The 21,085-nt window shown below is 34.5% G+C and overlaps 1 protein-coding gene and 1 pseudogene across 2 annotated transcripts; one reads left to right on the top strand and one right to left on the bottom strand.

The window, feature by feature from the left end:
- The first annotated feature begins 3,756 nt into the window (after window positions 1-3,756).
- LOC143614225 (uncharacterized protein At4g06598-like) lies at window positions 3,757-9,093 on the top strand (annotated as a pseudogene). Its single transcript, XR_013150259.1, has 5 exons — window positions 3,757-3,944; window positions 5,974-6,685; window positions 7,281-7,356; window positions 7,448-7,575; window positions 8,580-9,093. The product of XR_013150259.1 is annotated as an uncharacterized protein At4g06598-like (transcript).
- Window positions 9,094-15,862: 6,769 nt separating this feature from the next.
- On the bottom strand, window positions 15,863-19,815 carry LOC143614223 (putative magnesium transporter NIPA4). The gene is made up of 9 exons (XM_077087721.1): window positions 19,351-19,815; window positions 19,080-19,136; window positions 18,893-18,983; window positions 18,645-18,805; window positions 18,431-18,558; window positions 17,170-17,307; window positions 16,986-17,078; window positions 16,703-16,808; window positions 15,863-16,172 (listed from the first exon to the last, which is right to left on the bottom strand). Exons 1-9 carry the CDS (start codon window positions 19,505-19,507, stop codon window positions 16,054-16,056), a joined length of 1,050 nt encoding a protein of 349 aa, XP_076943836.1. The 5' UTR covers window positions 19,508-19,815; the 3' UTR covers window positions 15,863-16,053.
- Between the last annotated feature and the right edge of the window lie 1,270 nt (window positions 19,816-21,085).

Genomic DNA, 21,085 nt, shown 5'->3' with positions numbered 1-21,085 from the left:
TCGTTGGTGGTGCTAACCTTTAGATCCGTTTTAAGTTAACACATTTCATAAGAGTTCCATTAATTTATGTGCACCTAAATTGGTCAATTATCTAATTTGCACAAAAGGCTAGCCAAGAGAATTGCCTATTTGATTGTTGAAGTGACTCGACTCTGATACACTCATGAATGGATATTGACATAATGGCAATAGATTATGCGTATTATGTAATAAAAAAAAATTATTCTAGTATAGACAGTCTAGCTCTTGCATTTTCTAAATTATAATGTATGTACTAAAATGAAAATGAACATTCTTTCTGTTTTTGAAATCTTCATTTATGCATTACGGTTTTGATAGGTTTTTTGAATTAAGGATTGAGACTAAAATGATGATGAATTTTACTATTTTAGTTATTTCAGCAAATCAACCGTTTTATATATTTTATTAGATTAACTATTAAATATTTAAATATGACAAAACTTGAAAGCATTGAATTTTGTAAGTTACGGATTTACATGAGTCTAGTCAAGCTAGGGCATGCTCAAGCTCGAGCTTGGCTCGAAGTCTAAGTAAAGGGTATTTCAAAGTCGTTTACTTGCCCTGATACACGTTATTATATAAGTAGCATATACAAAACACAAACAATGATCAAAGAGCCTACACAATGTGAGTAAATGGCCGATCAAAGTATTTAAGTATGCATATTTTCTTTGACAGTTTTTAGAATTGGTAAAATGTGAATCTCTGCGGTTGCAAATCAAATTAGTTTTCTTTTCCTTTTCACTCTGTTTATAATAAAGTTTTAAATGTGCAGTTCAAACATTCCTAACTTTCTTATCTTATTAAGTTCAAAGGAAACGTGAAGGATCTATGGCACATATGAAAATCTAAAAGAACGATGGCAAATATGAGCGATAAATGGAGTGTGGCATGCATACTTGTTGGTGCAGTCCAATCAATGAGTACATCATATCAGAACTCATTTATTTATATGTATTATAATTATTTATAAATCAAAGCGGAAACAAAAAAATAACCATTGAACTACTGAAGTATCAAATTGACTCACCTTAGTTTGTCCACTATATAATGGACATAACATGTTGAGTTTGGTCTAATGAACGTCGAACATTTACTACTCTAATTTAAACCTCAAAATTTCAGGAATTTAGAAAAATGTTTAAACTGTAGGGGTTGCATTGTATATAAGTTATGGGTCCATAAGTGCCCTCCTCCTTTGCTTGCAACTTTCCACTTTCACAGCTAGCAACTTGCAAGTGTACAAAAGTGGGATTCACAATTTATTTTATTTATTTATTTAGAGTGTCCGCGCGATGCGGCGGGTGTTTAAACACGGACCCTATTAAACACGTAACAATTATGAGTGCTCATGGTTCAGTTTAAAACCTTGAATCGGTCATCGGTGTGGTTTCACCGCTGAGTTTTTTTACTTTCAGTCGGTTGTTTTTAACTTCCTTAATCATTTCAAATATCATATTTTGACTTAGTTGAAATTGATGATACGGTTAAATTAATAATCATTTTAAACAAATTTTATTATCAAAGCTTAAACTGTTAAACCAAACCAAACCAAACCAGAACCGGACAGTTAATAACATTTTGGTTTCAATTTTCAATGGTTTACTTTTGGTTTTGGATGACAAAAGATGGGTACCAATGGTTGGACTCACAAGCTTATAACTTAAAAACAATCAAAACCGGCATTGAACATCCCTACATAACATATTAACTTTTTTAATGGAAAAATTTATAACAATATTATACTCAAATTAAAGAGAATAAAATACTCGTTTTTATGGTGCAATATTTTTACAAAAATATTAACGTATGAAAAACTTATTGTCGTTTAAAAATCGTGGGTGAGAAATTGGTTTAAAATTAAAACTAAAAAAAGAATATGGTTAAAGATGAGGGGGCAAACTTGTAAGTTGAGTGATTTGTGTTTAAAAGACAAGTATACCCTTAATTACACATGTACTTTATGTATTAACACTTATAAAACTCTTAAAATCAAGTGTCTTAATTTGCCCTTGTTTGATGTATTATATATAGTATACATAGGTGTTTAGATAAAAATTTTACTAGGTTAGTTTAGATTTACATTTTTTTTACTGACCATTAACCGAAGAAATAAAAATTCGTAGCAGTATAACAGAAGCGAACTCAATTGGTTTTGGTTTTGATTAAAAATTGAGTTCATCTGATATTTGATGCTAAGAAAACTTTATGAATAACTTTTTTTTATTGAATTGTATACATGCACATTTATTTAACTTGTTTTAAGTAGATAACTATATTAACCAAGTTAGTATTTGTATATTTTATTTCAAATCTAATGCATAAGACGGTGTCTACCTCTGCCCCAACTCTCAATATATTTATTTGTGAAGCTCGAAAATATATGTAATAGGAAAACTCCAATTGATGCTTTTAAATGTGGATACCTGTCCACATTACATCTCTCACAAAAAAAGAGAAAAATAAAATCATAATTCGTTTGAAGACGTTTTGACCAAAAATGATTTTAGTCGATCGATAACACCTAGAGACTAGTAGAGATACTCTTATCTCATCTCACATTTATCTACTTAAAGCTTGTTTTGTATATTGCTTAAATAAAAATAATTTATAACTATAATAATATTATCATGACAGATAATAATTACTGGGAGTGGATGGAGGTAATATAATAAGGCCGAGGGGTGCGGAGCGCTAGGAGGGGCGCGAGAAGGCGTTCGATAGCGCCCCGGGGCGCGAGAGCCACACCACCGGGGCGCGAGAGGGGCGCGAGAGGGGCGCGAGAGCGGAAAACGAGGCAGGCGCAAGGGAGGTAGCGCTCGTGACCGGCTTTGGGAAGAGTGAATTGAGCCGTTGGGCTCTTGGATAAATAAAAAAAAAAAAAATTTTCTTCTGGGCATATAACATATTGTTGTTTGTTATTGTAATCATATTTTCCGGTGAAGTTTTCTGGGCTAAACGAACCGGCTTTGTTTCCATCTTTTCCGGTGAAGTTGGCTCTTCAAGCTCCGTTCACGGTGGTGGTGGTTCAGTGCAGCCGAGGGTTGCAAATGAGTCTGAAATTGGACCGGAGTCAAATAATAATAATAATAATAGTAATGAGAGTGAACCCATTTTACAAGAAAGAGGTGAAGATCATGGAACTGGTAATGCTGGTGGTCCAGTTATTATGGAGAATAATAATAAGAAAGATGATGAAGAAAAAATTTTCACCAATTATCAATCTCTATATATATCACTTACATATATCAAAAATATATACTCACTAATACATAGCACACCCAAAACCATTCTCACACACCACACCCAAAACCCAAAATCACCCTATATTCGAAACCTAGATTCAGATTACAGTTACGACGATTTATGGTCGGCACCGGACCAACCGATATTTTATTCGGGGTCGCAACAATCATCCGGCTTTCAACCATCCAACATACAATTTTTTTTTATATATTAATGTGTTTTTTTAATTAATGTGTGTTTGTTTAAATAATTACTAGTTTTTTTAATAATACGTTTTTTTAATACATTTATAAAAAAATTAAAAAATAAACCGCTCGCGCCCCCTCTCGCGCCCCCTCTCGCGCCCCTCCACACCATGCCCCGGGGCGCTATCACCACTACCAATACCCATCTAATCAAGTTTCTCTCTCTGCCACACGTCACAATATTATTGGATGGCGCCCCCACTCACGCCCCCTCTCGCGCCCCCCACACCCCTCAGCCTAATAAAAAACAACAACATCTAACGGAAGCTTTATTCTTATTCATCATCAATCCAGTCAACGATGGACGAAATATTCGTCTCACGAGCAAAACCCTAATCAATTAATCCAATAAACTCAGATTCAATACATCTCTTCTATCCGATCACATTGCCTGTAATTGATTGAAGATCTGTGCTTGCTGCTTAATTTGAGGTAAACATCGATTTAACTCTTCATTTCTCATTAATTGTTTGGGAGAATGTAGGTGAGAAACACTTGATTACTGTTTAATTGATTCATTCATTGTATGCGGTTGGAGACATTAAAGTTGCAGGAGTGATATGTAAGTAAGGTACACAAGTATTATTATTATTTGAGGAGACTTTAATTTGACCTAATTTGCTGTTAATGGTTTCTGATGTTTAAATCGAAGGAATCAGCTAATCAAATCTTAATCTGGAAGAAGCTGATCTAACAGTTCTAGTTTTAATCAATGGCTGCTTCATCTGTAAGCAAACGGAAGTAGCTCGTTTGTTTAATTAATGAACCAACATTGTGTTTGTGAACGTTCGATAATGTGTCCGTTTACGTACTTTAGTGTTTCTTCATTAAGGTTTTTAATACTTCTCAATGACTTTTCTAATCTTAGTTTTTAGTATTAGCAAAATTATTTAAGTATAAAACAAAAAATTATTTAAGTATAAAACCAAAAATTATTTAAGTATAAACAAGTTCGTGTCCTTAATGAATGAACATGAACAATAAATTTTGTTCGGTTAGCTGTTCGTGAACCGTTCGCTTGTCCAATAAAAGCTTAGTGGATGAACATGAACAAGCCTTGTTTGGATCCGTTTGGTTCGTTCGCAGCCCTAGCTGCTTGTGTCATAGAATGCATATGCTGAGTAATAGTTGATTTACTTGTTGACTATGGAAGTTGAATTTGAATCTGAGAATTTGGTTTAATTGATCACTCAGATCCTGTTTAATTGTTTATCTTTCTACTTGCAGCAAACTTTGTGTTTGATGTCACATACATCATGAGCTTCTCTTCATGAGTTGTGAATCAGCACTTTGGTTATCAGGATAATTTATGTTTTAAAGGGGAAAAAATAAGTATACTGCTCACTGGAAATCTAAAACATATTAGGGTAAATATCTAGCCAAGAAAACAACAACCTAAACCTAACTGTCAAGATCTTTTCAAGCATATTAGGTATATGTAAGTTAATTAGTGATCTGTGACAGTATCCATTGCATACGTTGGATTCTCCAAGGAAAAGCTTGCAACTTTCTAGAAGGTCCCTATAATGCTCTATTGGCAGTCTTTTCTTTTTGTTCTCAGTATTTCTGTAGGATCCTCGTGTATTATGTTGAAGCTTTACTATAGGGTAATCTAATATTTATGTAGGTGAACCTAGTATTACTATAAGCTCCCTGACCATTTCCATTTCCCAAATTCAACAGACAAGGAAAAGGATACTGAATAGTTGGTATTGTGAATTCAATGAATTAACAATAAGAGAAAATAGATTAATTTAGTTTATTCTTTGTTGTGTCATCTCTCTTAGTTGCTATAGATTAATTCAGATTTCTTTTATTCAACCACTTAAGTTCCAACCCAAGAGCTTAGCTTTAAGATATCTTTGAGATTGTGTGATACAATCATCACAGTGTCTGTTGGAACCCAGCAATCGAATGGATGAAAGAAGGGATAATTGGCCTTATTCGAGATAGGCTAGATCTCCAAAATAAAATTAGATTTTATTCATAGTACTTGATAAAAACATGGATATCAAAAACAAAGGAAATATGCAGCTATTTATTCTACTATTTGGAAAGCTGCAAAACTGCCATTAATTCTCCATTAAAGCTTGCATTTAGGAAATACTTTGACCAAGTAAGTGAAGGCTTAAATCTTTTGGAATACTTTGACCAAGTGGGTCAAGGTGAGATCCAAAAACCAATTGAATCTGCCTCCATGGATCCACCCACTTTAGCTGGGCACGTATCAGTGTCACTTTCTTTTAACTTATTAGAAGTGGAGGTGGTAATTTCGGTTCATTCACTTCGTAATGGTTTGACTTGGGTTGTGTTTTATCTCATGCTATTTAGCCAAAAGGGGAACATGGTGAAAGCTGCCCACTGTCTATTTATAAAGTTTGTCGATACTGCATACATTGATTTCCCTGTATAGTGTTATTTGAATATTTTCATTATTATTGAAATAGATTTTTGATTTTAGTGTTTAGCAGGAATGGCAATGGCAAACTCCAAGGGACTTTCAACAATGAGAAACATGATGTACAATGGAAAGCACTCATTACTGCCACCTAAAAGTCCATTTCCCAGCATTGCTCCATCATATGCTGATTATGTCTCAAATCCTGCAATTGGGCCCAAAGGCCCACCAAAGTACCGGGATGCAAATCCACATCATCAACGCACTTCATCTGAAAGCTTTCTGATAGAAGAACAACCTGCATGGCTTGATGATCTTCTCAATGAACCAGAAACACCACATGTAAAAAGAGGTCACAGGCGATCATCAAGTGACTCGTTTACATACATGGAAGCTGCTAATGCTGCTCACAATGAATATCAAGCACAAACTGAAAACCGATTGATGAATTTGACTTCTTCTCCTTCTTGGGGATCTCAAGACTTTGATTTGTATAATGATTTTAGAAATCCAGGGTCTTTTTATGCTGATCCAAATGCAATGATTAGAAATAAGAACCGAGGGGTATGGGATTCACCATCAAATGCATCCAAACACAACTTTGTTGTTCAAGCTTCTGCATCTTCGAGTGCTTCTGGTGATGGGAATACATCCATTGGAACTGAGAAGAAAGAAGCAGTTGAATTTGCACGAAAGATCCCGATTCTTCTGAAAGAAAGGATTCTTCTAGAAACATGGGTTCTATTTCAGAAACAGACACAAAACGTGCCAAACAGTAAGCAAATATTTCCTGTTGTGGTCTTTTTCTACACGACATTAATCATGATAATAGTTATTCATGCTCCATTACTCCTGTAACCAGATAAACGTATGTATCTGGGAATTTTGTACAGGATTAAATTTTACAAGATAAATAGTAGGAAGAACAATATGCAAATTATATTTTGTCTTTTTTATACAAATAATATTTCATTACCTTTTACACTGTCCATCTTTATAGCATTGACATTTAAGCAATCTTGTATTGTATACAAGAAGTTTCAAGTAGTGTTTTTTTTTACTTTCTGTCTAAATGATTTCTTTTTCTGGTATAGATATGAGATAAAAGGTCCCATCTAATAGCAACTGCTTTTTATTAGTTTAGCTGCTTTATGTGAAGGCTACATATTATTACTTATTATTAAACTACGGTCCACAAGTTAGAAGAGTAAAAATGACGAGCTACATGAAAAAGTATGGTGCTTAAAACAGCTTATCAAAATGCTTCAGAAAGTGAACACAAATATATTCGTCATTATCTCAGTTTAGTAGAATATTAATGATTTAAACTTTAAAGCTAGCAATTCATTAATCTAATAAACCTAATACAGGCAATTTGCTCAACGTTCTCGGGTCAGAAAGCTCCAGTACATTGCTGAGCTGGAAAAGAATGTACAGGCTTTACAGGTAGATTAAAATTTAGAACACACAAATAAAAACCTTTTATGGGTGTCTGGCATATACTCAACCGAGTCATGCTGATCTGCTGTAAGTGCAGGCAGAAGGCTCTGAGGTGTCTGCTGAGGTGGAATTTCTAAAACCGGCAAAGTCTTATTCTGGGCATGGAGAATAAAGCACTGAAACAACGGTTAGATAATTTGGCTCAGGAGCAACTGATCAAGTACAGTAAGTTTCAACACACATTCATTCTTTGCAACTTGAAACATTATTGCTGATTAATGGTTGAGGATGATGGGCGGGTTGGGTAGCGGGTCAGCCCGGATTGGGTTGACCCACAAACGCTTTTTTTTGTTTATTTTTACAAAACAACTTACCATAAGAAACACATAAATTGTGGTTAAAAAGAGGTATACGAAGGGCCGTAAACGAAACTAACCGAACCGAACGAAGACCTTGTTCATGTTCGGTCGTTCATTAAGCATTTCGCATTTATCGGACAGACGGACTGTTCACGAACAAATAACCCAATAAAACTTCGTTTTTGTGTTTGTTTGTGTATGTTCGTAAAGTTTATGAACGAGTGTAAACGAACATATATTACCGAGCGAACATAAACGGACGTTCACAAATACAAATGAATGAGCTTGAACTCTGTTCATGTTTGTTCATATGGTTAATTGAGCATAATTTCTTGTTCATGTTCGTTCTTTTATTAAACGAACAAACACAAAGGAACTTTCCACAGAACGGTTCGCTGAACGTTCGGTTCGTTTACAATTTACAGCCTTAGGTATTCTTACAATGATTGGTCTAAACTTTTGAGTAAAATGAATCAATGGTTGTATGTATTAAAAATAGACTTTGGACTACTTTCAACCTGTTTAACTCGTTCCACTTTTACCTAAATTCATTAAAACAAAAAATTATGGAAAAAACATAATATCTAACTGATATGTGGAAACTAGATGTGCAGTTTTGACTTGTTTATTTATGAATGGGTGTTATCTCTGATGGGTCAATTGAGTAAATTAGAAAAAGAAAATAAAAAGCTTAAAGGAAATAACCTCCAAAACCATTTATGCAAAAAAAAAAAAACAAATTACTGATAAATCAATGTACTTTTTAAAATCATTTATGACATAATCATCTATAGAAAAGCAAAAGGAAAACATGACAAATACTGTTTTGGGTCAACCGAAAAATACAAATGTTGACCACTTGTTTTGCAGTGGAGCATGAAGTTCTGGAGAAAGAAATAGGACGACTGCGGGCTTTATATCAACAACAGCTACAACCGCCACCGCCACCTCAGCCAAAACCTAGCCACCGGCGATCCGCCAGCAAGGATTCACTCGATGCTCAATTCTCAAACCTTTCTTTGAAAAACGAGTCTGGCTCTACAAGTGATGTTTCAGGTCCGGTTCACATATAAACCCAAGTGTTATCATCCCAACAGGAAGACAATCGCTTGCAGGTTTTACTAGGTTGTCTAACTTTCGGGCCCGCGTTTGTTACGTTGTATCTGTATCAATTGGGCTGTTTTTATGTTTCTAAATTTGGTATGTTTCTGTGCACCTGGTAGTCTGGGAATCTGTATCCCAGTTGGAGACTGACCCGAGGTGGTAACCTTAGAACGCGATACAACATTTCATGTTGTTGCATATGCTTATGCTCATTGATTATCAACTTTTATTATTATCATCATTCATCCTAGTTTTGTGCAATATTGTTTCAAAATTTGTTAGTTATGGTGTAATATTTACCACCCGTCTGATGCACCATTGCCCTGTTTGTTGTCGCTGTTAGTGGTTACAAAAGCAAATTTGATTGATGAACTTATTTTGACACTTTTTTTTTCATTCTATAACGGTTTGTTTTAACTCGAGCTCATTTTGGACAAATACTATTTGTTAGAACTCCAAAAAACTATGCAAGTATATGTACCATTTAAATAACTGTGAAACTCATAAACATTTGACATTTTTTTGAACTAAAGAACCGTATAAACATTTGTACCTTTATCCTGAATTGCAAGAAATGTATAAACATACTCGTAAATTTTGTTTCCATCATCATACTACGCAGGTATCATTTGCCCCACTCTTTCCTCTCTTTACTAACTCTGTCAAGAGCTAGAGGTAAAAATGGCACGCATCGGTAATCACAGTCCATAAGGATCATACCTATACATGAATGTAAAATCATGTTTCATTATCAAATTACTAGCAATATGTTACGTATCGGGTATACCTGTTAGTTTGTTAAAAATTACCACTAGGATTCTCAAGTATATTTCCTTGTCATTTTAAAATTTTAGTTTATACTTTTAACCACTATATACAATAACCACCGTACCTAGTAAAATCCCATGCTAACAAAGCTATTAGTCTGGTTTGAGGAGGGTGAGATGTAGGTAAACCATATCTCTACCCCAGAGGATAGAGAGGTCGCTTCTAGCGAGACCCCCGACTCAAACACGATATATGGACAAGAAAGGCGTGTTTGACACAAAGAGTACAAAATATCTATCATGAATCTGAGCATGTTTGGGATTGAGTTTGAAAAATGCTTATTGGCTTAATTATGTTTTTAAAAAGCTAAAAAGTTTAAATGTGTTTGCAATCACAAAAAACTTTCTTATTTTAGTTTTTTGAAAGAGTTAAAAAGCAGTTTTTCAAAAGTCTTAAATCCTGGCTTTTCAAAATGGGTTTTTGAAAAAACACATAAGCCAATAAGCATTTTTCAAACTCAATCCTAAACATGCCCTAAGTAACAAAAATGATACTTACATGAAAAGTGTTACCAATATATCACTAGTAAGTAGTAACTACTAGCAACTTAAGACATGACACAAAAGTGTACAAGTAACTAATGAAACATATAAAGGAAAATAACAACTGAAAGCTAACATTTAATAGCCACCAACAGTCCAACTACTATTTCTAAAAGAAAGAGGTGAAAATGTAACAAACCATACGTAATATGCTTGTCACAAAGAGGGTTTCCACGGATTTAGGTGGTGTTGCCGTCAATCTCATCTTCACATTTCTCAATCTCCCCTCCTTAATCTTACCCAAAATATACTAACGACCCCTAATCTTTCCCTTATAAACCTATTTCTTATCGGGCTCAATCTCATGTGCAGGCACATCCACCAAAACATTCTCATCCTAGTGTTGAGATATGGAATTCCAAGTGATTCTTTATTAAACAAATGGTCTACATATATACATAATTTGGATGCTCAATAACCGGAACAGATTGGTTAACTAATTGACTAAACAACTATAGATTCGAATTCTATGCTATTCTATTGACTAGATGATTTACAAAATAAATTCAAATAATAACAATATAATTGTCGGTTAATACCTAGCAATCTCCAGTTTATCCACGGAAACATCCTCATCCTAGGCTCCATTTCATGCTCTTTTTTTTAACCAGGCAATCAGTTAACCAAATTAAAATATAATAAAATCACATATTCTATTACTCGCGTAAAGACATGGTTTAAGGTACATTTGGTTCAGTTAAAACACCCTCTTACTAAATCAGCAGTGGCATGGTATAAAATAAAATAAAATAAAATAAAATAAAATACCTTAAGAATTTAGCAAGTAGTGTCTGAAATGTTAAGCAAACATATTCGAATACTGGCCACCAGGTTTCTTTGTATGGCGAAGAAGAATGAGATGAAAGAAGCCTGCAAGAAGGACATTCAATCTTGTCTCTCCAAGGTACCCTCAGCCTAATCTAACAATCAATTTCATACACTACTTGTTCGTTCCTTATTATTATTATTATTATTATTATTCCGTTTTCTCATTTGAATTGCACTTGTTCTTAAAATTAATATTATTCGTTTGCATTTTTCATAACCCTAATTTAAATTTATTTGAAAGATAATCAGTTAATTCACATGATGAATTGTGCTTCAATCTATCATGGAATTATAGGTTAGTGTTAAGTAGGATCATGTACCGAAGGAAGGTGTTTGAAAACTTTAGTATTAAGATTGATCAAGGTTATTATTATTCTTCAAAATTGGATTGCTTACAACTATTACTCTTCGCGAACCGAACAAGACCTTGTTCACGGACAAACAAACAAACAAACGGTTCACAACAGCTAACAGAACGGAATTTATTGTCCTTGTTCGTTCATTAAGGAAACGAACAAATACAGATGAACACAAACAATGTTTTACTAACCGACAATGGTTTGGTCCAGCTACCAAGTTTGTGTTGGTGTTTTTTTTATCTAACATTCATATTCATATGTAAAACTTTCATATAAATGTACTCTCCTTTTCTGATTTGAGTTGCAGTAATTCCTAATTGATATCATTCGTTTGTATTTTCCGAAACCCCTACTTATAAATTTGAAAGACAATCAGCGATTTCACATGAATCGGGCTTCAATCTATGATATATTCATGGAATTAAAGTTGTATGTAGTGAAGATGTTCAAAAGTTTTAGTATGAATATTTAGCCAGGCACTGGGTTACCGACTAGTAATTCACACAAAGGTTTTGACTGGTACTGATTTTAGGGGCCGGTTAGGTGAAATCAAATCGGTAGCCCTCCGTTTTCCGATTAATCGCGATTTTTACAACACTGATTATGTGTCACTATTGCTCATGTATTGCATATATAGAAGAGTATCAGGAAATTGAAGTCAATGTACAAGTATAATACTTATTGATGGAAACCGATCAATATGTATTGGCGTCTTCAACCCCTTGTTCATTAATCAGAAACTGAGCAGGATTATTATAGTTCAAGATTGGATTGCTTGCAAATATTGTTTGTGTTATTCTGTTTAATGATGTTCTGTGTTGTGAAGTTTGTTTAATTACTTGGTACTATGTGTTTGATGGTAACAGATGCATCAAAGTTATACAGCTACTACAATCATGCTGTGAGCAATGTGAGTATAAATCCACTCATTGCGGATCTGTTTCTGGTCTTCTAAAGCAGATAAACAAGAAGGCTTAAGATTTCAAACAAGAGGGCGGTTGGGATTGAAGCTTTGTTTTTGTCACTTTCTTGAGGAGAATTAAAGATCTTGTAGTGAGTTTTGACTTTTTCCCATGCTTTGTTATGGTTAAATCACTTGTTTTCTATATTTACATCCTTAGTATAATTTCATTTAAATAACACACTGATAATTTTAGGATTTTAATCCTTATACAGTCACATTTTGTTCATCCTTAATAAACAGTGAGCGTGTTAAATATGATTTTACCAAAACCATATAATTACAGTATATATCTAACTTATTGAGGTAAATGATTTAGGAGGCTGTGTTCAAAATTTTACTTTGGGAGATTTTCAAACTCGTTTCTTTATTAACTAAAGTTATTGATTTTATCCATTTGACCCTATAGGTAAAAAAATAATAAGACCAAACCAACCCGTTTTAAGTAAATGGTCAAAGTTCAAAATTGCCACTAGGCACTATTAGAGTGTGCTTATGTATGTAATGGAAGTGAAATATTGTGGAGAAACCGCTTTGCTTGCATGGGATAATTGTTCAGGGACACATGTTGCGATGATTAATTTGCATCAATGTGATGATGTTCAGTTATTGAAATTTGACTGCAAAATTTGCAAGAATAAATGATGGGTGCCATTCTTAAGAGGTAGTAGCTGAATGGAAGCATGTACAATAAACAACAGAAGCAAGCAGTTTTAGATAAATTTTATGATGAACTACTTTGTAGTAATGGCTAAAATAGTCTTTAAAAAACATATGTAATGTTCTACAGTCGGTTTATGCAGATGATCTTTGTCTTTGGTATCTTCTTCTAATTGGTTTTCTGATGTTTCGCCATGGATTTTGCTTTTACGATTATATATTTTGAAGGTAGAAATATGGACAGGCTGGATAACGGGTCAAAACATATGTTCTTGCAGGATCGGTTTGAACAAAAACAATTTTATCAGAATTAAGTTAAATTTTGAGCTGTTCACATATTTTGACACTTCGCAATATGTACCGCTTTATTAGTTTGGAGATAAACCCCAGACACGGATGGACGCTCTATTGGTAAGCCCCACAAGGCCACAATACATTTACATCCTGCAAGGTTACTGTCACTTCACTTATTGGGAGGTGAAACGTGGGCTTCCGGACACCATCGTTTGACCAATGTGTTTATTAAGGCGTGATCAATTGAGCGGTACCCACAGTCAATAACCCCAATAATGCGTATATAGTGTTTAACGTGTTCGGGATAGAATGGTTTCTGACCCACTCCTAAAATTTTCCGTCACCACGTCAAACATATAACGGTTCTTCATTAACCAGCTCATTTTTAAACAAAGTAAATGGCCGGTGTTGATTTTTCAAATATAAAAGATCCTCAACAGTTGGACCGGGATTTAAATTGTAGTTCATTTTAAAAAACAAAATGTTACAAAATTTTGTTTCAAAATGCAGATGGAGGATTTTATTTTATGAGAAATGAGATTTGTTTAAATGAAAAACATGTGTGGTATGATAATATGTGAGCAATATTTTTATTACTGTTGGTCTATTGGCGTCACAAGAAAGTAAGTCGACATGACTAGAGTCCACTGGTCATCTGAGCAAACTTGCTTTTAGGAATCTTGCCGCAGGTTAGGGGACAAAAAAGAATCTTTTAGGGAAGTAGGTCACAAGATTTTTGTTGGAGCAAGTAACCTTCCTTTTGCTTTACTCTTACAATTTGTTCTTTTGCTCGAGTTTACTTGTTCAAGAAACGGACTATACAAGTCCATTTAACACGTGAACGGACTATGAATCTCAAGTACAGGTGCGTGTTCTATTGTGTCACCTCATTTATCTTCAGAAAATCAGTTGGAGTGTGCGTGTTCAAGTAATGAACTACCTGTTCGTGTCTCATTAAACCCACCTACCTATTAGGCTGAGGGGTGTGGGGCTTCAGCGGGGGCGCGAGAGCCCCTCCGCTCGCGCCCCCAGGCACGAGCACCACACCACCGAGGCGCGAGAGGGGCGCGAGCACGGCTTTCAAAGCAGGCGCAAGCCTGTTCGCGTGAAGGAAGAGGCGTAAAGGGACATGGGAATGCGTGAAAGAGCCGTTGGGATGAGAAATGAGCCGTTGGGCTCTTTAATTTTATTAAAAAAAATCTGTTTTTCCTATATATAAACCTAAACCAATTACCACACCCAAAATCACATACCACACCCAAAATCACATAAAACAATTACCACAACTTCAAAAAAAACCCAAAATCAACCCATCTTCCAAACCTTTTTTTTAAAAACATGGCTGGAAATTGGTACCCAAACCTAGATTCAGGTTATAGTTACGACGATTTATGGTCGTCACCAGACCAATCGATGTTTTTTTCGGGGTCGCAAGAAACATCCGGCTTTCAACCATCCAACATACAACCGTCTCCTAACTTTGTTGTTCCGGAGACACAAGAATCACACGGTGATGCTACGGGAGCAAGGAGACGCGTCTACCGGAAAAAACAACTTGCAACGGACGGGCCGGGACCGGCTTCGACTCCGAGGATGAAACGGAAAACCACTCCGTGGTCATCGGTTGAGAAGGAAGCCTTGTGTCGGGCTTGGATAGTCATTTCTGAGGATCGGCGTTGCGGTAATTGTTTTAACGTTTTTAAAAATGATTTTTAATAAAAAAGTTAAATAAAAAAGTTAACTGGAAATCTAATTTAATTATTCATTTTGCAGCCGACTACCAAAAAAGCAAGGTTTTTTGGACAAAGGTTAGGGAGACGTTCTATACGCTCGTTGGGAGTACAGAGCGAAACGCCGATATGATTTCGGGTCGGTGGTCCGAAATCAGAAAATTTGTCGGCCATTGGGACGGGACGGGACGCCAAGGGGAAAAAAAACGGCTGAGGGGGGAGCCGTAAACATCGTCGATCTTGTTTAATCCCTCAATAAATTCAACAAAACCATGGAGGTGGTCTCTAATGACAAAAAGGAAAAAAGTCGAATGAGAGATTTGGACTTCCTTACAAGAGTCTTCAGTAACCTAAATCCGGTCGATCAAATGCTGATGGAAAGGCAAAAGGAATGTATCCGAAAGAGGTTGATCGAAGAAGACCAAGCCGAAGAATAAGAATAATGTTTTTTTAGTACTTTAATTTTTTTTTTATTTTTAGATATTAATGTGTTTTTTTTTAATGTGTGTTTTTTTTAATAATTTATGAGTTTTTTTAATAATACGTTTTTTGAATATATTTATAAAAAAATAAAAAAAAAATCCGCTGGAGCCCCTGCTAGAGCCCCTCCACACCAGGGCCAGGGGCTCCAGCGGGGGCTCCATCACCCATCTTATCCAGTTTCTCTCTCTGACACACGTCACAATATTATTGGCTGGAGCCCCCACTCGCGCCCCCGTTAGAGCCCCCCACACCCCTCAGCCTTAAAAAAAAATCACCACTAGACCATCTTGTCTTGATGTAGCATTAATAAATGGATATTTGACAAGAAAGAAAATAAATATGAGGCATTTTGTTTTGTAAACAAGATTGGAAATGGTGCATTTTGCATTAATCAATATGATTACAATGACATGAGGAAGTTCCCAATTTCCAAAACTGATTTCTTCCTGTCCTCTTCCTACCTAATAAAGAATATAATAATTCCTGCTATATCTGATGTTTGTGTTTCATTCAACATGGATAATTGTACAAATATGACCCAAAAAAAACAAAACATCATGGAAACCTTGTACCAGTGTCCTGTCTTCTCAAAGTCAACGGGATGCTTTCGTGATCCATACCATTTTCCTCATCATCCACATGCTTTAGCGATCGGACTGACAGAGGTATTTGACCTGTAGTTGGCTTTATGTCAAAGACGACCATGGTAACATAAACTTGAAAGTAACATTTGAAACATGCCAAAACACGTTTGGGTTGAGACGGGTCGGTTTTAGTATGCGTGAAAATGAGTATACTCAATTTGGGTTGACCCATCAACTTATTTTGTTAGTTTTTTTATTTTGAAAAAAAAAAACAAAATAATAATAGATAACGTATTAATTATAATTATTGTAACAATATGAATGCAATGTTAAAAGATTAAAGTTTCCGCATATATGATGTTGGAGGCTATGCGCAAAAAGATATAACTTTGACAACCTTTACTCTCTTTACATGGTCAACCCATTTGACCCGTTTGAAACAAAACACAACCCAGATCAACACATTCGTAAAAAACCAATTTCACCATCTTATGATATCCCTACAAGAATTCTTGATCTTTGAGAATGCATTTGAAAACACAAGTCTGGTTTCAAAACGTGGCATTGCTTATTTATCTTCTAAAAATAAATAATGAACTCAAATAAGTAGAGCAGCATACCATCAACCATATCTTTGGTTTTATGAAGCAGGAATGTTCCAGAAAGAATTGTCACAAAGCCACATAATTCTGTTATAATCTGAGAAGGATCTTGCCCATCCCAATCCTGTTTACAAGATTAATTTAATAAATTCCACAATAAGAAAAAAAATATACCCCTACACAAGCCATATTTTATAACTAACTGATAAGAAACCTGATTGATCATAACTTAATAAGCAAAAGACTTTTTACAAAATTAAACGCAAAACATTTTGACCACATTACTGAGCTGGAAAATAACCTTGAACATGATGACACTAGCCAAGATCGTAAGAGATGTGAACATAACATAGTATATAGGGGAGACAACAGCCGTATTGAAGGTGTCAAGTGCCTGCAAGTCAACATTAATAATAATTAAGTATTGTTTATCACGTGGAAAATTAAAGAACAAACAAATTATAAATTCTAGCAAAATTCATTACCTTGTTTAAATAATTCATTTGGGTAATGACACAAAGCAATACAACAAATGTAAAGGCCCATGTTTGGGGATATACAAGCTGATTCATTCCAGATAAAGTAAGCTTCAAAGCAATGCCGATTGCTTTCACACTCATCACCTGAAATATATAAATTTGAACTTGATATGTTATAAATGTAACAGTGAAAGGCAATTGAGTTATATGTTTATAATATTAGTTAAAAAGGGTATGAGGGATAATTTGAGAACTCCTTGAGTTTTAAGAACTTGAAAGAACTCAGATGTAACAATTTCTTTTCCCAGGTGTATTATATGTACGTTAAATTTACTAGAAAATATTTTTTGTATTTTACTTTTACACAAATCGAAAAGTGAAACCGATGTAACAAACTGTTACATAACATCGGAACAGTGTAATGTAACAGTTTGTTACATCGGTTTCACTTTTCGATTTGTGTAAGAAAAAAATACAAGTTTTTCTAGTAAATTTAACATAGATATAATAAATTCGAAAAAAAATTTAAAAAATTGTTACATCAAGTTCTTTTGAGTTCTTAAAAATCAAAGGAGTTCTCAAATGAACTCAACGCTGGGTCAAACGGGCAAAAAGTAGCCATCAATACATAGTATACATAATCAATGCATACAACCTCCTAAGTCACCTTTATTCAGAGATTAAGATTATTTTTCTAATAATATTGTTATCTGTAATCATATTTAACACAGTAAATATTTATACCAAATTTAAAAAATGAAAAATGTGTTTTCGGGTCAACCCAGCCCGTTTTAACCAGAACTAAAAATGACTGAACCCACTCAACGTGCCACCTTTAACTTGTGAGATAAATAGGGGTGTAAACAAGCCAAGTCACTCATGAGCTACACAAAACCGACTTGCTAAAAGCTCTAGTCGAGCTGAGCTTAAACGAGCTCGAGCTTAAAAGCGAGCATGTTTAACAAACCAGCCCGGGCTTCACTAATCGAGCTTGAGCTGGCTCATGAGCCTAAGCGAGCCTATTATTTATAAATAGTATATATTTATATAGTAATAATATTTAATGAAACTATAATAAAAAGAATATATATATATATATATATATATAAACTAATTAATAAATAATAAATGAGCCGAGCCCAAGCCAAGTTTGAGCTTCAAAAAGCTACTCACGAGCCGAGCTCGAGCTTAAGAAATAAAGCTCGAAATTACACCTCCAGTCAGATGTATAGCTTGTAAGAAAGTGCAACCAATCATTAATACTTACCGATAAAGAACCTACTAACGAACAAACTCCAATGTAGCACATGATGTGTGTTTGACCATACAATGGTATATAGTGAAATACAATTATAAAAACAGCTATCAACACCAACACTGCATATAGAACAAAACCTGCAGAAAAAACAACTCAAACAAGAAACTGTCAAAACAATCTAAAACTAATAAACCAAACCATTAAATAACAATAATAATAATACCTGGCTCGGTAGCAAGCGCCCACACTTCTGTGACTGATTCAATAGGACGTTCTTGAGGAGCATGTAGAACGATTGTGGTGGACCCCACAACACATAGAACACAACCAAGAATTCCAAAAATGTGTAGCTTTTCTCGTAGTATGATATGAGCAAGTACAGCACTGCAATAATGCAGCTTGATGATTAATATTTACATTAGAAAATGGATTTGTATATCAGTATATATAAAGATCATGTTTTTGCCATGCCTGATAATAATGCTGAGTGCCCCTAGCGGTGTAACCAAAATAGCCGGTGCAAATGCATAAGCTGCAAAATTTGCAATTTCGCCAACAATCACTGTTGACAAAATCAGAATCCACACTAATCAGTAACCTAATTCTGTTCATACAACTAACTAAAAGTGATTAAACATATAAAAATAAACATACTCACTTGTTATCAAGCCGATCCACCATAGAGGCTCGTATAAGTACGAATATCCTCCAACTCCTGATACAAAAACATAGACAAATAATATTATTGTTCAGACTAAATTGGCATGGTTAACATTATTTATTATCAGTTAAACTCAAAAGGGAAGATCACACATGAGTAACCCTAGATCTAGGGATAACAAATTCACTAACTTTTTTCAACATAATCATCAAATCAAATCAACTTATGAAACCAGCAGATCAAAAGCAAATAGTTGAATAAGAATCACCTGCTCTAACACCAGAGGCACCTGCTTTCTTGAGACCCTTTTTCTTAACAATGAAGCTGGCACCAATAAACAAACTAGAGGACAATGCAAGAACCAAACCCTTGATATTATCAGAGGACATGCCTCTGTAAGCATCTTTCCAGGTGTGTGACGTCATCCCACATCAAAATCAAGAAAACCCTTTTCAGTTTACAACATTTGGTTGAGATTTTGAGAAAAAGCAGTGAAATTTATGCATAAAGAGAGATTAGTGGGTATGAATATGAAGAATCTTGTTTGGTGGTAAGAAATGGAGTGTGATGGGGTCTTCTTCTGTGCATCAGATCGGAGGAGATACAAGATGGAATTTGGATTTGGATTTGGGTTTTGATTTTATTATTATTATTATTATTATTATTATTGGAAAAGCATCAAGTATTATAGGTTTTCGGCAGTGGAAGAAAATGGAGGACTTTTGTTCGACTCCATTTTTGCACGTCTACTCATCATTTCTACTTTATCTATCAATACTTCTACTCATCATTTCTACTTTATCTATCAATACTTCACTACCCTTATCTGTCTATGTTCCATAGGGTATCATTAAAGGTTGTGAAATGTTTGTGTTATTATGGTTCGGTTTAGTCGGTTTTGATGAAAATTCGAGTTTAAATGGTTTTACGGTTTTGGAAATGACAAACCAAATCGAGTGGGATGAGTCGGTAAGATGGATCGGTTTGTTTGACGGTATTTAACAGTTTGAACTGATTATTATTCGAGCATCTACAACAGGGGGCACCATATGAACACACAATCCCATGCCAACTTGTAATCATATATCTTATCCCTCATCATTCAGAATAAATATTCCATCTGCATCTTTATAATTAGTTAATTACATTGAGTGTCATCATTTTTTCTTTTTACTTTTCAATTAAATAATATTATTTATACATTTATCATTTTCTTTTTTCCTTTACTACACTCACAACCACTTTAAATAAATATTACAAAAGATATGGATGATGAACAGTGTTTTTCCAAATTTATACATGAACACTATCATTTTCTCTTTGCTCTGTTTACAATCATATTCTCTAAAAAAAAGAGAACACACTCACATAATTTAGAGTATTTGTTGTGACTATTGTAAGTTTAAACGTTGATTCCAACTTCAAAACCAGAGTGGAGTGTTAAACCTAGTGATAACAATGAAACCAAACCAAATGGGAAAACTCAAAACATTTAGAACTGATAATACCCATCCCACTAGGGTATGCGACCGGTTTGGAATTACTTTGGAATTTTTTTTCGTAGATTTAAGACGGGTATGAGATTTTTAATATACCCTAACATAACCTTGTTTACCCAATTATATACTTGAGTAACCCGACATATTAGCATAGCTTAAAGGTTATTATATTTCTATCTCTATATCTATAATATATATAAACGAAGACATAAAAATCATACGTATCGCGATGCGGTCGCTCCCCCTTTTTTTGGAATCACCAGATTTGCTTGATTTTTAAATGAATGTTTCTCATGCATTTGACCCGAATTCATGAGTATGGGTCTTACCAAACCCAGATATTCCTTAAACGGGTTATAACATCTCATTAAATTAAAAATTATTCTCACCAAATTATTGATGTAAAAATCCTATAAAATAGGATATAATAAATATTAATATCCAATTTATTTTAAAAAAATATATATATTATTTAAATTAAAAAAACCAATTTGATAGTAAAAA

The sequence above is a fragment of the Bidens hawaiensis genome, unplaced genomic scaffold (genome assembly GCF_021521415.1).
Source record: "Bidens hawaiensis isolate Kalapana, Puna unplaced genomic scaffold, B.hawaiensis_p1.1 tig00039247_1, whole genome shotgun sequence".
In the NCBI taxonomy this organism is placed as follows: domain Eukaryota; kingdom Viridiplantae; phylum Streptophyta; class Magnoliopsida; order Asterales; family Asteraceae; genus Bidens; species Bidens hawaiensis.
The sequence above is the reverse complement of the archived record's forward strand: the minus strand, read 5'-3'. Positions and strand labels throughout refer to the sequence as shown.

Coding starts and splice junctions, on each gene's coding strand:
- LOC143614223 (XM_077087721.1), bottom strand. CDS start 19,507: ATGACGTCACACACCTGGAAAGATGCTTACAGAGGCATGTCCTCTGAT. Junction 18,806..18,892: donor GCACTCAGCATTATTATCAG/GCATGGCAAAAA, acceptor GCATTATTGCAG/TGCTGTACTTGCTCATATCA. Junction 17,308..18,430: donor CGTTAGTAGGTTCTTTATCG/GTAAGTATTAAT, acceptor TATATATTTCAG/GTGATGAGTGTGAAAGCAAT.